Source organism: Xiphias gladius, chromosome 18 (genome assembly GCF_016859285.1).
Source record: "Xiphias gladius isolate SHS-SW01 ecotype Sanya breed wild chromosome 18, ASM1685928v1, whole genome shotgun sequence".
Lineage (NCBI taxonomy): Eukaryota > Metazoa > Chordata > Actinopteri > Istiophoriformes > Xiphiidae > Xiphias > Xiphias gladius.
In genome coordinates this window covers 25,216,612-25,231,550 of record NC_053417.1, presented here as the reverse complement: position 1 = coordinate 25,231,550, position 14,939 = coordinate 25,216,612, and the positions used below count along the sequence as shown (strand labels likewise).

The 14,939-nt window shown below is 42.5% G+C and overlaps 2 protein-coding genes across 2 annotated transcripts in view; one reads left to right on the top strand and one right to left on the bottom strand.

Annotated features, from left to right (window-relative positions):
• syt6a (synaptotagmin VIa) overlaps positions 1–1,998 on the top strand; it is a 51,567-nt gene extending 49,569 nt beyond the window's left edge. Inside the window, exon 8 of the mRNA XM_040153978.1 lies at positions 500–1,998. Coding sequence (XP_040009912.1) covers positions 500–571 — 72 coding nt within the window. The 3' untranslated portion in view covers positions 572–1,998. The remainder of the gene's footprint in view (positions 1–499) is intronic.
• A 4,088-nt stretch (positions 1,999–6,086) lies between these two features.
• Positions 6,087–14,043, bottom strand: olfml3a (olfactomedin-like 3a). Its single transcript, XM_040153408.1, has 3 exons — positions 13,760–14,043; positions 11,045–11,357; positions 6,087–7,371 (listed from the first exon to the last, which is right to left on the bottom strand). Exons 1-3 carry the CDS (start codon positions 13,868–13,870, stop codon positions 6,587–6,589), a joined length of 1,209 nt encoding a protein of 402 aa, XP_040009342.1. The 5' UTR covers positions 13,871–14,043; the 3' UTR covers positions 6,087–6,586.
• Between the last annotated feature and the right edge of the window lie 896 nt (positions 14,044–14,939).

Below are 14,939 nucleotides of genomic sequence, written 5' to 3'. Positions count from 1 at the left end.
GGAGAGTTCGGGGCGGGGCGGGGGAGACACGAGGCGGTAAAGGGGACAGGTGCATGCTGGTCTTCTGAACACAACTGGAAGTTGGTCACTTTGGTGTGGTCAGCTGATCTGGACCACGTTCCAACACTGTCAAGCTGCAGCAGCAGCAGCAGTGGCGGCTACGCTGCTCATGGAGCCAATCAAGGTACTTGGGTCAGTTATCGTACTTCGTCACGGAGTCGTAACTTTAATTAACTTTTTTTTCCTTATCTTGCTGTGTCTGATGAGACCGGATGTGGGTATTTTGGCAGATATTAATCAAATTTGGTCACAAAGCACTAAACCAAAAAAATTATTCCTCTTTTATTCCTGGAAAACAGACACTCTCCTCTGTGCAGATATTTGCCCTGCGTTGAAAGTGACCTGAGAGCAACGGTGCTGTAAAAAGACCAAAAAAAACAAAAAACAAAAAACAGCATGTGCTCCATGAATCATTGCCTTGGGTCTTTGTGTTCTGCAGTGGAAGGCGAGGACAGCCAGCTTCGACAGCCAAGGTTCCTGCCCCTCACCCAGGCCCCCTGCCAGTCCCTGAGCAGAGCCACCTGTGACCCAGCAGCCCAGAAGGGGGTTTCCTCCCTCCTGCTGATCCACTTCCTGTCTGTCTGATTGAGGAGAAACACAACCCCTCTGTCTCTCCCTCTCTCTCCCCCCTCCCTCCCTCTCTCTCTCTCTCTGTCCTCCCTTCCTCAAGTCTAGTCCCAGAGCCCTGTCAAGAACTGATCTAGGACCACCGTCAGTCAGTTAGTTGTGTGAAGCGCAGTCTTTTCGGATTAAAGTTGTAGGGTCTCTGATTTGAATTGTGGTTGTTGTGATGACCCAGAGCTGCCCCTGTTGTCCTCACAGGAGACTGGCTGGACATCCAGTCTGCAAACATTTAATATACGGCCTTCCGGGGCTGAGGCAAACGGATCCCGGCATTCCTCGCGGGAGACTTTCCAGACACTGAAGATTCAGCTCTGCGCTGCAGAGACGCTTTGACGGGAAGTCTCAGTCGACCCTCGCTCCCTGAGAGGAGCAGAGGGTTCGCGGGGGGAGGCTGAGGACACGTGTCGAGGTTGAAAAAGAGGCGATCTTGAACAGGATCGGAAGCAATTTCAAAACTCTGCAGCTCTCTCACATTGAATTTTACTATAAAACAACACTGAACTGTAGCATTTTGTAACTATTAGATGTAAAAGCGCTCCATCCGGCTTTGTTTGTGAAAAACAACACTGAACTGAATTTCGAAGCTCCAGCTGAGTTCACTGTACTTCCACTTTCTGCGATCACGTAAGCAAGTAGCCGATCTCCGTCTTAACCGAGGAGACGCTGGACCAGGCTGAAACTAAAATCTTCTTAGCTTGACAATTTGAAGCTTTAGTGTGGTATCGTAAGCAACCATGACAAACGGTTTTATGTAATGAAGAAGAAGAAGAAGAAGAAACAACAGGATTACTGGTTTTCAAACAAGAGCAAATTGGCTGCAGCGTTTTTTTACTGATTTCAGCTCTTTTTCAATCTTTGTCGGTTCTCACTACAAGACGGAGATGGTTAAATTGCCTGATAAACGCACAAATAGCTTATACTATAACTACAAGCCAATCTAAAAAGAAAAGAATTTAAAAGAGACAGTCATTTTGAAAGAAAAGAAGGTTTCCGTGAATGGACCCATGGAGGTTACTGTAAACAGGGAAATTATGAGCACAGGTTACACACCCGTACCTCCTCTGTTCGATGTTTGCTTTTGAGCAATCTCACCCTTTCTTCCAAGTGAAAACTCACACAAACGCTCATGTTTTCCATCAGACAGACGCTCTTCAAAGGCCCTTCGTTGTTTTTTTCTGGGCAGGTTTTGGTGGATGTGTTGATATCATGTACAGCCGTCTGCTGGTTACTCTGTGTACGTTTTTTTTTTTTTTCCAAACAGAAAAACAGAAAAGATACGATGATAGGTATAGATTTAAAAAAAGAAAAGAAAAAAAAAAAGAAAAGAAAAATACTGACATTCATATATATGTAGCTTTGTTGGTGGTTATGACTGAGAAAACTCTAAACTCTGAAACTTAGAAACCTGCAACTTTCTTGATGTTTATTCTGTCATTAATCATACTGCTGTACAGGGATACCGTGTACATGAATTTGCCATCCAGATGCTTGATCTGTAACATGTGGTAAACGGATTATTTTTGAAAATATTTGATACGATGAGAAAAAGACTGCAGCGCTGCTGTTCCATCGTTTTTTCATTGCTTTTGGTGGGTCCCCTTACGTTACTCGCTCTATTTGCAATAACTTAAATCTTCGTTAAAAGATACACAGAATTCAAGTAATGGGCTGGATTGCTGTTCTGTAACTGATTCAATTATTTTCAAATAGCTTTTTCCTCCAGTTTAGTAGTAGTGGACTAGTAGTGTTTTTGTTTTGCTGTAACACACGGGTTTCCAAGCGACATCATCATAAGATGTCAGTGCATGCGGGAGGGGGGAGGGGGCGACATATTACTGGGAGCCGATATGGAGATGAACATGAAAAGTTGTATTTGCACCATAAACTAAACAAACTACAAAAGCAATGCTTGGAAAATGTTTAATATCCCATGAAGAAAAAAATAACCTATTATCTAGTGTTCTCGTCAGATTTTAATAAGGCGCTGGATTGTTTGGCACAGAAACATGGTGATTAAGGAACACCGTGTTTTTTACGGCTGTTGAATGAATATTGCGACAATCTGTCAGACTTTGTGATCAGCGCTTAGGTGATCGGTTTGACGTGCGTTTAGATTTTCAGTGACGGCTAATAAAGGAGAATTGGCAAACTAATGGCTTTTTGATGGAAAAGGCATCACATTGTCACGGCTATAATTTGTCGGTCCCCAAAAAAATCAAAAAATCACAAGCGTGTGCGGAGTCTCCTCATGATCCTGTGTGGCTGAAAAATCCTGTATTTACATAGGTTTTTTAGGAATGAAGCTTTGCCTGTATACACTGCTTCTAATATGCAGTTTTGCTGATACACTTTAGATCTGGCAAAAATTCTATCTAGTGTGTGGTATATTACTATTACTATCTGATTTCTGTTACTATTGATATTACTAATGCAACATCCGTCATGAAGGAGGTTCTGTGCTCTTAACTTGTGCAGCGGGCAAAACAGCAGGAATTTCATTAATGCTAAGGTAACTTTTTTATGCTACCCGGACTTGACCTACCAGCGAAAGCTAACTTTGTGTAGTTTGTGGGTTTTGTGTTACTAGCACGAGAATTAGTCCAGTTTCCAAGTTTCCATCAGCGCAAATTTTAACCACATTTCTGGAAAATCGGAAAAAACAAAATGCAAATCAGGACGCGTTTCCGTCCACAACTGTCGTACGAAACTTTTTTGGGTCGGGCATATCGAGTTAAACAGTTGGTGGCGCTAATTCTCCAGCCGGGTGCCATTAAACCAATGCTGCAGAGGCAGTGCACTCACTGTTTTTTTCACTGCAGTGCAGCAGCCATGTCATGTTAGCTACCGAGAGCATACAGGCGTCTCTCAGCGTGAGTGCCACAGACAAAGTCACCTCTTAACAATCGTTTGATTGGTTTACAGCGAGTTTCTTTATTTCTAAATGCAGAAAATGTCCATTTATACTGTATGCTATCATGACATTGTGACAATATGTTTTCTACCCCCCTGCTGCATCCTCAGTTGTTTATAATGGGAAACCCGTCAACAGCTTTTCATATCTTTAATATCTTTGCAATTAACATTATTTTCTTCCAGTTTAAGGTTTACCCTCCACAAGTAGTTTTTTTTTTTGCTGTAATTGCAAAGACACAGATACGATCAGTGCATTCAGGCCAGGAAATGTTAAGCTACACAGTCAGGCAGGAAAACTGCCAGGAAACATTCAGAGTTTATATTGGGGAGGACCTGTACAGATCACTTCTTTTTTCTAATAACGACCATTGATTGCACATCATCCCGTTTTGGATTAACGGCAGCCCACAGCAACTTGAATCTGATTTGTATTCAGGAACAGAGCATAAGTAATACTACAGCTCAGAATGCAGTACAATAAAAGCGCTATATATCACAGAGTTTGTGAAAATGTCAGCGGCCTCACATCAAAACAGGAGCAGATGCATTCAGCAGACCCCGTAGAGTCTGTTTTAGCCATTTCCTTCATGGGTAGGTTTACCCAGAGCTGTTTAGTGCCTCAGTGTGGGTGCGAGGCTGAGATGACAGCGCGGGGGCAGATGATGGGTGGACAGGTCAGCATCTACAGAGAAGTGGCATTTCTCTAATTGGCACTTGTTATAGCAGGAATGAGTCAGAGCATCATTGTTTGTGCTTGACGTAATCCATCATGGCGTCAACACCCCTCCGCAGATGTGGCAGTTTGAAATTGGCTCTCATTCACACTGTTGTTTTGGTGGTGAAACTCCTCTCTAGACTAATGGCATTATTCATAGATTTCTTATTTAAGTGTAAAATTCGAAACAAGTGGTTAAATACTACTGTAGTTTCTGTTCCACTTTTTTCAAACGTGCTTTTTGATGGTCATATATTTCTCTGAAAATGTGGTGTGTTTTCACAGTAGAAGAAACCTGTTAAATCAATTGCCTCAGTTTAGGGACTGTTTCAAGACCTTCTAGCTTTGCCTACTATTGTAATGTTTCTTGATATGATCTTGTATCCTTTCCAACTATTACAATAGCACTGAATTTCCAATTTTTTATTGAACATTTTGTATTTGTAATAATAGAAATGTTTGAAAAAGCGTTCTGGTGATTTAAATCAACAGTTGTTAGTTCAGACAAAAGTCTATTATGAGTTCAGTTTAGATTCTAGATCATTATCCAGACTCACAATATGAGTGACCCAGTGTGTAATAGAGTAAACTGAAAATAGCATTCAGCATTTCCGCCTAAGAATGAAGAATAATTCTTTTGTTTCAACAAAAATCTGAAAATCAACCGCAGAAAAGAGTTTGTTTTTTTTTCTCCCATGGGGTGTGATGTGTTATCGGTTTTGTGACATGATTTTCATTTCTTTGATTAAAAGACTCATGCAAAATGGGCTCAGCGATGTTGGTTTTGTAATAACTAAAAAAAGAAAAAGAAAACAACTAACAGACACAGGTGAAAACATAACCCCTTTGGTGGAGGTAACAGCACAGCCAGTGGCTTAACAAGCAGGAACGGGCACAAATGAAATTAGATTTTTACCGAATGGTCAAATTAAATGAGGAGAGGACACACACACACACACACACACCACATAGCAGTAAGACTTGACAGCCTCTAATAAACTGAATGGCATTTCCATGTCTTTCTTTGTTTTTTTGGTATTTTACTCAGTTGAAAAAAAGAAAAAAAGATAAAATTAATAAATAATACTTTCAATGCCTATTTTATTTTTAAAATGCGTGATGCTATCCGTGAACTGTTTTAAATTTACCATGAATGAAGCATCTCTAGGCTGTGAGGTAAGAGTGCACACCTACAGTAAGATATTGGTACCCACCATATTCCTGGCCCCGTTATGGGTGCGACCACCAGTTATTCCTGTCACTGAACTGGCGCCTGAGAGAGTTAGTGGCACACTACAATAGTCCTCCTTTTTCTTAGAGATTAAAGGAAAATAATTGACTGTTAGAACAGCCTGTCACACCTTAAACGGGATGATATAATCACACCTCTGCCTTCTTCTAGGGAGGGCAACCTGAGGAACGTACAGTAGCATATTCCGCTACTTTACTCTTGCGTTGCTGACGATCAACCTGAAAAGCTCTGAGGCTCATCGGTACTTTCACAGTAATAATGTCAAGCATGTTTTACCGAAGGAGGCAGAACAGAGCCCTCTTTATCTCAAAGCAGAAATAAACGCAAAGTCCTGCATCACCACACCCCTTAACTAACGCCAAGATAACTTAGTTTGTCACTTCTTCGGGTCGCCCTCGCCCCCCCCCCCCAGCCAGATGTATGATCACATTATCCTATTTAAAGAAAAAGTTTGACGATTCGCTGCCGAAAGTGAGATGAGAAGATCGACACCACCTTCAGATCTGCACACTAAATATGAAGCCGGCGACAGCAGCCAGTTAACTTAGCTTAGCACGGAGACCGGAAACAAGGGGGAAACAGCTAGCCTGTCTTTGTCCAAGGGTAACAGAAATCCATCTCCTAGCTCCTCTAAAGCTCACATATCAACACGTTATATCTCGTTCATTTAATCTATACTTTAAAAAAAAGTGTAAAAACCATACAGACACGAGAGTGGTATCATTCTTTTCATCTAACTCAGCGAATAAGTGCATTTCCAGACATGCTCAAACTTTTCCTTTAAGGTCAGACGGTCTGCATTCACACATCATTTATTTCCAAAAAATCCCTTCCCCCTCAAAAAAAAAAAGAAAAACGGGAACACAGGTTGCACATAAGTTAACTATCGAAGACGCCTGTTCAGTTAAAGGAGTTTTACAGGCAAGGTATCATGAGGTTAGGAATAAGGTGGATAGCATAACAAATTCACTGCTCTTATTTTTTCTCCTTGCCTTTGAAAACATGACACCACTTCCCTGCTGTCAAACCAGGAGTTTCCTCTTCATGGTCAGTCTGTAAATGATTTGGTAGCCATCATCCCAGCCATAGAGCTGTTTCTCCTCGGGGTTGTATTTCAGGCTAGTGTGGGCTCCGTACCTCCTGGGGAAGTAGAGCAGCGGCGCCTCCTCGGTGATGACCACGTCGTTGACGTCAAACACACACTGGACCCGGGAGCGGCTGGCCAGGCGGGTGTTGTAAACGACATAGACAGTCCCACAGACCACGAAAGCCGCCTCTGCGTTCTCCCTTGGGCAACGAGTGTCCCAGATTTGTTCTATATCGAGCGTGGCAGGGTCCATCTTCGCAAGGTTGATGTTTGGTTCACTGTCACTGCTGGCGTACAGGAGCCAGAGGCCCTCATCGTCTGCTGCGAGGTCGGCAACAGTCTCCGGGTTGAGGTTGTAAACAGTGGTGTGGCTGTCCACTGGCAACATGGCAGTATCTGTCACCGAGCCACTAAGCAAGTCATATTTGACCACCTGCACCTCTGTATCAGCCTCCTGGTTGACGTAGTACAAATAGCCGTTATAAACAGCGCTGCCAGGGCCGCTCCACTCAGACGGCAGCCTGATCTGCCTGCTGCCATTGACGCCCGGAGAGCGGGAAAAGTCACGTACAGAGTTGAACTGGTAGATAATGTCTCCTGATGTCCCATTAAAAACATACACCTTGGAGGACCTGGGGTCTCTGGTCCACATGCCCTTGGGGCTGCCCACTCTCTTCAGGATCTTCACTGATCTGATGCCAGAGATGATTTCCACACAGTCTGCAGAGAGACAATCACAAAGGAGAAGGGTAATGTTTTTTAGCAATAACTACGGAAGAACATGTACACAACTGAGCATTTGTCCCAATGTCCATCAAGCCTTCCACTCTCACACGGCACAAAACGGAGTTGTGAAATGAAGGGAGGAGTTGCTGGTTCCTAAAATGTTCATCGCCCATTCTGTATGCATTCCCATTTCTAAATTTTCTACAATTAAATCCTTAATGTTACTCACAGGTAAACGGGGCTCCCCCGGAAATTGTAATGCTCCCATCGTTATATGTTATGGCCACCGGTTTTAATTATTCCAACTTCTTTTCTGAGGAATCATGTTTTGTCCATCGTTTTGGCATGGCAGACCGGCCAGGTGCCATTGCCACGTAGAAGAAGCCAGTCGGAGACGCGACTCGGAGCGGTAGCAAATTTAAAATGCTTCGGTGTTGCTGTTGGTATCAAATTCGTGGAAACCAAAAAAACTTCATCTAAAATTAACCTACAATCCAAAAGTAAATTCATTTTAGCAGCAGATGGTATTGTTAGTTTTCTCAACACCATAATCTTTAGCTTCCACCCGCCGCTAGCAGCTCAGGTGACAGAATTTTTTAAGCTTGGCGAATGGATGTTTCTTGCCAGACTGCACCTTGGGAGTCGTAGTTAAACCTCTACCCCGACGTTTTGTGCACACAGGCTTGTACCTTCGACTTTTTATCAAAGAACAGGATATTTTCTAATTCAGGTCTAAATCCCTTTTATACACAATTCAGCTGGGAAAGTTTCATGCCAACCCACGTCACATAACACTGTCTATATCTGGATAAACCTCTCGCATATGGAAACTCCAGTGGTGCTCGTTAGAGCTCATACCAAAAATTTGGAAAATTGCAGTGTTAAGGAAAGCAATAAAGCAATAAAAGGAAAGCAATAAAAAAAAATAAAAAATCTGGAATTGCCCTTTTGAGCAGATCCGCACCAAAATGTAATGGGTTCCTTCCTGGACCATGCCCAGTCCCTCCCCCGAGTTTGGTGCAAATCGCTTCAGCAGGTGAACCAACAAACAGACATGGGTGGAGACACGACCTCCTTGGCCGAGGTAAAAATGAATGGGAGCTAATTAATGTAGCATTAACGTACCCTTCATTTGGTAAAAACTAATGGGAGCTAATTAAGGTAGCATTAATTCACCCTTAATTTGGTTGGAAACCTGGTGTCCGTCTGACTTTTTTTAATTTTTCCGGATGACTGCTTTTGATTGTGACTGCCTCGCGGTTAGGCCTGTACCTCGGAGAGTGGAGACCTTGTCAGAGATGAAGTTCACCTGAGTATGCAGGGCTCAGGAGTCTCTCTCTCGCTCGCTTCCCCTGGCTTACCAACTGACATTATTCTTTTGTTTGTCATTCGTGTCACAAGTCCATTCACCCACACACTCCAGACCACTCACACAGACATTGCTTACACTACTGACCTACTCGGAGACGTACCGTCTTTGAATTTAATTTATTTAATGAATTCCTATGGTATTGTTGAAGAACTCTTTGTTGTAAGCGTTGCTGGTGTAACTCCAACTAATAGCACGATAGAGCTGCTAAAATTACCCTAAATTTCGATGGCATCCAGAATTGGCTTCCACACAGTATGGAAATACAAAACAGTGGATGTGTTAGATGTCAACAGGGCTTTTTTTTTTTTCCAATTTTTTTTCAATGCCAACCATTGCACATTGCTTCGGTATGTGGAGACACCCAGTCTACTCGATGCAGGACCGTGTTGCTCATCTCAAGAATTTGAGGGAGGCAACCCCACTGACTCATGGGCCAGTCATTAAAAACTCGTTCTGTGCAGTCAAAAGTTGTTCAAACCCACATAACTTCATATTTAATCCGAGTGGAGATCCCAGTGTCTTCAAAGACACCATTTATATCGGGCTGAATTTTGAGGTACTGTGTAAAAAGACACATGAAACATCTACAATATTTCTATCGATGCAGTAATGCAGTAACGTTCCATTTAAATTAGAGTTAACTCTTAATAAATAATACCTAAGGGTATTTCATTTTTAAACTTAAACTCTGACTGTTGCGTAGTCATGAATATTTAATGTTATAAAGAAATTAATACGATTTGAAATGTTTTTGGGGGCTTTACATCCACTTGAAGGGAAATAAAAGGTGAAAACTGTATGTCAAAGAACTGTATACTGGAAAAGGCTGCATCCAGATGCTACACCTCAGATTACATAAAAATAAATAATAAATTGTGTTCTATAAATATTTGGGACAGCAGTTGGGGGGGTTAATATAATTATAATAATTGAATTTCCCCTGTCACAATTAGTTCCATTAGCATGTTTGAGTAAAGAGCCATTCCCCGACTGAAATGTGCATCCGCAACCTAACATTTTGAAAAATTTTAAGCAGCCTGCAGCAGTCAATATCTGACTCTCCGAATTAAGGCAAATCCAAGCAGTCATGGGGAAACTGGACACACAGACTCATAATGAGAGGAAGTATGAGCACAGCGCACAGACAGCATGAGACGACGCGAAGATGCTTTCTGTAAGCGAAGTAAGACTAATTCCGCGCTTTCACCAAAAAACACGAACAAAGGAGTTCCCCCTCGCAGTGTCCCAGAGCAATATTAGCATTATGCTCACAAATCTGAAGTGTTGTCCCCTATAATGCGGTGGAGTTTGTTTTGGGTCACTTCACAGACATTTACAATGGATCACTGTGTGCAGACCTCCCTCCTGCGAACACGAGCTTGGAGAGAAACAACGCTGTCCTCAGGGCAGTTTCCTGTCCCTCCTCTCTTGCAGAGATTGCACAGGGGATCTCACACATAGGCACGACAAGAGAGGCCTTTATTCTGCATTGTGCTATCACCCACTTTGTATTTAGAAGTCTGAATCCCAGAATTATTAAGAGGAGGACTAGCATTATGATTCTGAACAGAGGTTTATCATATTACTACATAATTCATGAATTTATGTTATTGATTGTCTTATTAAGTCAGCAAGAACAACAAAGACATCAATACTTTTCTCATTTGCTTTGTAAGAAGAGTCTGTATAAATGGTACCGAAGGAATTTATTGATCCGTCATCAGGGGTTTAACACCTGGAACCAATTAAGTGCGAATATATAGATCTGTTGCTTAATGTGCCGCGCTCTGTGAAATCCGCCGATATAAAGCCCGATGTGTGTCATGGAATTAAAATCCGATTTCACAACTTTCCACATCATGCGTTGAGGGGGTCATAAATCCCTGTATTACCTGAGTCAAATGACTCAGTGCTGCAGCTGTATTTAAGAATTGTTTGTAGCAGCATGCCTTTGGATACGGAGATTATAAAGACAAACAGCAGAAGCAGGGGAGTAGCTCTGCGAGTTACATTTCTCCAGGAAAACATGACTGTCCACTAACTGAAAGCACTCCATTTAATGACTTGTAACAGCACTCTTTTTGTTTCCCATTTTCCAGCCACATGGCTTTTCCGAGACAGCAACTCAGCAAAAGGGGGTGGTGCAGTGCCTCGTAAGATGTGTAGTGCTAAATGTAACTGCAGAACATGCATCCTATTTATCCTACAGTGTTCCGAATGAAAACGCAAGATCAAACGCAGACATCCTGCAGAGGTAGTTTGGATGAAGTGTGTCTGTATTTCCCCGCAGCTCACCGGAGACTCTGGAGTGCAGCTCCTCCCAGTCTTCTTCCTCCTCTTCCTCTCCTCTCCTCTCCTCCAGCCCCCAGACCCCCTGCTCCACCACCTTGTCTGCCTTGTTCGCACAGGCCCGCGGCGAAGTCTGGGATTCCACGTAGTCCATCTCTCGCTCCACCCGGTCCACTCGCACTGCAGCTCCTTTCAGGTCCTGGGACAGCATGCTGTGCTCATTCCTCAGCCCGTCCATGGTCTCACCAGTTAGCTTCTTGAAATCCTGCAGCTCTGTGTGGTAGCGGTGGGATTGTTCCTGCCAAAACTGTATACGGTCCTACAAGACATGGGGAGAGCAAAACAAGTCCTGTAATGTACTGCAGGATAAGGTTTTTCTGGTTTTTACAAAAGCCAACAATCCAGGAAAAACACTGTTTACTTTGTTCGACTTTTAATCCACACTCTTGCCATGGCTCTAGGGACTGCAGCCTGTTGGTCCACTAAAATATCTAAACAACTACTGAACGTGTTGCTGTGAAATTTTGTGCAGACGTTCATAGTCCCCAGAGGATGAATCCCCTGGCTTTTTCCTTTTGGCGCCACCACGAGATCGACTTTTTTGGTTTTACTGAAATGTCGTGACATATATTAGATCCATGAAATTTGGTAGAGATATTCATGTTACCCTCAGGATTAATAACTTTGCTGATCCGTTAAAGAGCAACTTGAATATCCAAAATTTATATGAACACCGGTGACTCCAAAAATATATGCTCATACACATGCATCCACGCATCTATGCATCCTTGGGACCGGGAACAAATTGGGAGGATTAGGCAAGAAACCGAGCTGTGGTGTGATGAGAATCAGTGGAGAACGGGGCAGGTGTCTGACTGTCTCGATAGCTAACGACACCTAACACTGTTTTGTTTCACTTAACAGAGTTGTACAGTTTGCAGTCACAGAACAGGCAGTACAAAAAAGTCGCACTGAGGTCAAAATTTTAATGTGACCTGTACTACAACACACGCTAAAATAAGATGGTGAACACGATAGTTATACCGCGTCATATCGTTTAAACCATAGTGACGAGCAGCCAAGTGGGGAAAAAAAGTTAACGTCAGCCTCCGACTTGTAATTCTGAATGGCAGATATCGGGAACCTCTGACACTTACAAAAACTCCCACTTAGTGAAGCCAACTACAGACCTGTCAACAAACTGTTGGCAAATGGCCACGAATGCAGCACCCCTGCCGGCAAAATAAGATCGAATATAACTCTAATACAATCAATTCAGCTAATTTTACGAGTTACAGGCCGTTTGTATGGAGTTTAACGTGGTAATGAACTGCTATAAACACATAATGCGATGAAAGAAGCAAGTTTAGGCTGTTTTTCTGGTGTGACTACAAGGTTAGCACTACAGCTAACCACCTTGGGATAATGTGTGAACGCTCCCAGGTTGGAATAACGACCGTTTTTCTCGTTCTTCCCATTCTGCCGACTTTGCGTGAATGCAGCGTGATATGCACTAAACACCAACCTGCTAGCGCTTTTATCACGAGGATGTCAGCATGCTGAGGTTAGCATTTACCTGAAAAAGCACCTCTGTGCCTCAGTACAGCCTCGCAGAGCTGCTAGTTTTGCCGCCTGCCATAATAAATTTTCCGTGTTTCAAACAAGGCATTATCACCATCTCCAACTAGAATGCAGCGCTGTGTTTCGGCGTAGTGATTGACACAGTCAGAGGGACGGGTGAATTATTCAAAGGAAGATGTATTAGCTGACGGCTCCTCCGCTGTCTCCTCCGCCTCGGTTTCATTTTCCTCCTTCGCTTGCTGTGGGCCTGTGGTCAGGCGGAAATGAAAGTTCAATGAAAACTTGCTGATGAATTGCCGTGCTCATATCAATACAGAGGATGAGCCAGCATATTGGAACTGAGTCTGGAGGGAGGCCACAGGGGACGAAGCGAGCGGGATTTGGCTGTAAATACATGATTCATTTCGTGCGGATAACAGTTTTTAAAATTGTCATTCTTGCATCACAGCCGCACGGTTGATGAAAAAAGAAAATTCAGGACTCCGAAAACGTACTCCAAAAGAATACGTTAGAGGAATTATGTAAATTGGAGTTCACTGACATTACTCCCTGAGGTAAACAAACGTGTAAAATCTTTTCATTTCGTATCACACTAGAACAAGAAGTGAAAAGTCTTTCCTAACAGAAACTTTGCTTGTTGTCTTTCATGACACAGATACTCCCTTACAACCCCTTTTAAAACAATAACAAACTCTCAGTAATTTAAACTCCTTCCCTGAGGCACTTTGTTGTAATACAGATTTATTCCTCCTTTGCGGAACAAATCTTTCTATTAGGCTGTTGGGATGCCTGATGCCATGGCAGCAAATGTTGGGCTTGTACTCATTACTGGTGCGTCATTGGCTTTGAATGCTGAAGGTACTGTGATGTTGTCGAACAGAAGCTGCGTGTTGCGTGAGGCCCCTGCAAAGTTGATGAGCTGGGCAGAGATTGCTTTAATTGGGTTGCATTAGTTAAGGCATTAAATTCAAATGAAAGGAGGAGGAGGCCATCAGGAACTCAAAAATACCAAGTGCTATTTCCAATTTTTTAATGACTGTTACATCAGAGAGATGTGTGCTGCCACTTTATGCGTTTTTAAAAAAAAAAAACAGTTTTATTGATCAAATATGAGTCATTCAGTTGGGGATTGCGTCTTACCTCAATAGCCATCAATCTGTTGTCGAGATAATCCATCAACCCCTGGTAATAATACTGGGCTCCTGTGAAAGTCCAGGCCGTGGAAACAAGGAGGACTAACACCGGCTTCATTGTGAGCCGATTAATGGGACAGCTGAGTTTCTTTGTCTGCCCGGAGGATTAGAGGATTCTCCACGTTTTCCCCCTTGATGTGTTTTTCCCCCCGCAGATCTGTCCTCAGAGCGTCACACAAGCTATAAACACTTGTGTACAGTGCACCTACATGTGCGAGGGGGTGAGAAGGATAGAGAGTAAGAGGCCGCTCTGAGAGTTTCCAATTCTTCGACCGCGCTCACTTTGCTGGAATGTTTTCACAAACTCTCAGGGAGGAGCCTTGTGCCTCTTGCCCCTTGCTGTCCTAAAAAAAAAAAAATCACGCACTCTGTGCATGTGTGTTTGTTGCACATTTTGTACACACTGTCTCAGGCCATCTCAGCAGGGATCGTAGCACAAACAGAACACAAGTGGAGACTCATTCGAGATGACACTCATTCGTTTGCTCGGCATTTTATAGCTCTGTCTGAGTTTTGAAGCAATAAATAAGAGTGCAGTTTTATATATTAATCCATATATTAATCTATAAACTGTTACACTATCTAAGTCGTACGCTGCTATCACAGCTTCATGATTAAATCTGATCAGTCTCATTACAGCATGCTACTGCAGCTACATTGTTTCATTTATTTATTGGCTTATTTACCAGGGACGGTGCACGACAACAAAAATTGCTGTAAATGCATTAACCTAGAGGATATGTTCCATATCAAGTCACCACGAAAGCAGAATATACGAATATGAGATTGATATTACAAAGTTATTGGCCATATATACAGTAGATCTGCTTACAACTACATTATGGTGTCTTATAAACCGTTTATTAAATGTTTGAATATTGTTTATAAATGCTAAGGCTAAGCTAAGTTTGGAAAGGAAACATTAAAGGCTTCTCAGAGAAGGATGGATGCAATAAGAGCTGTAAGATGAAAACAGTAATATTTTGAAATAAAGATAAACATGGAATCATAAAAGGGATCCATAAAGTTCAAACAACGCAGAAGGGAAAAATATGCAATGATCATCATAATAATAGAACAAAACTACACAAAGTGGTAAAGAAGCTGATAAATAAAAAGAGAGTAAA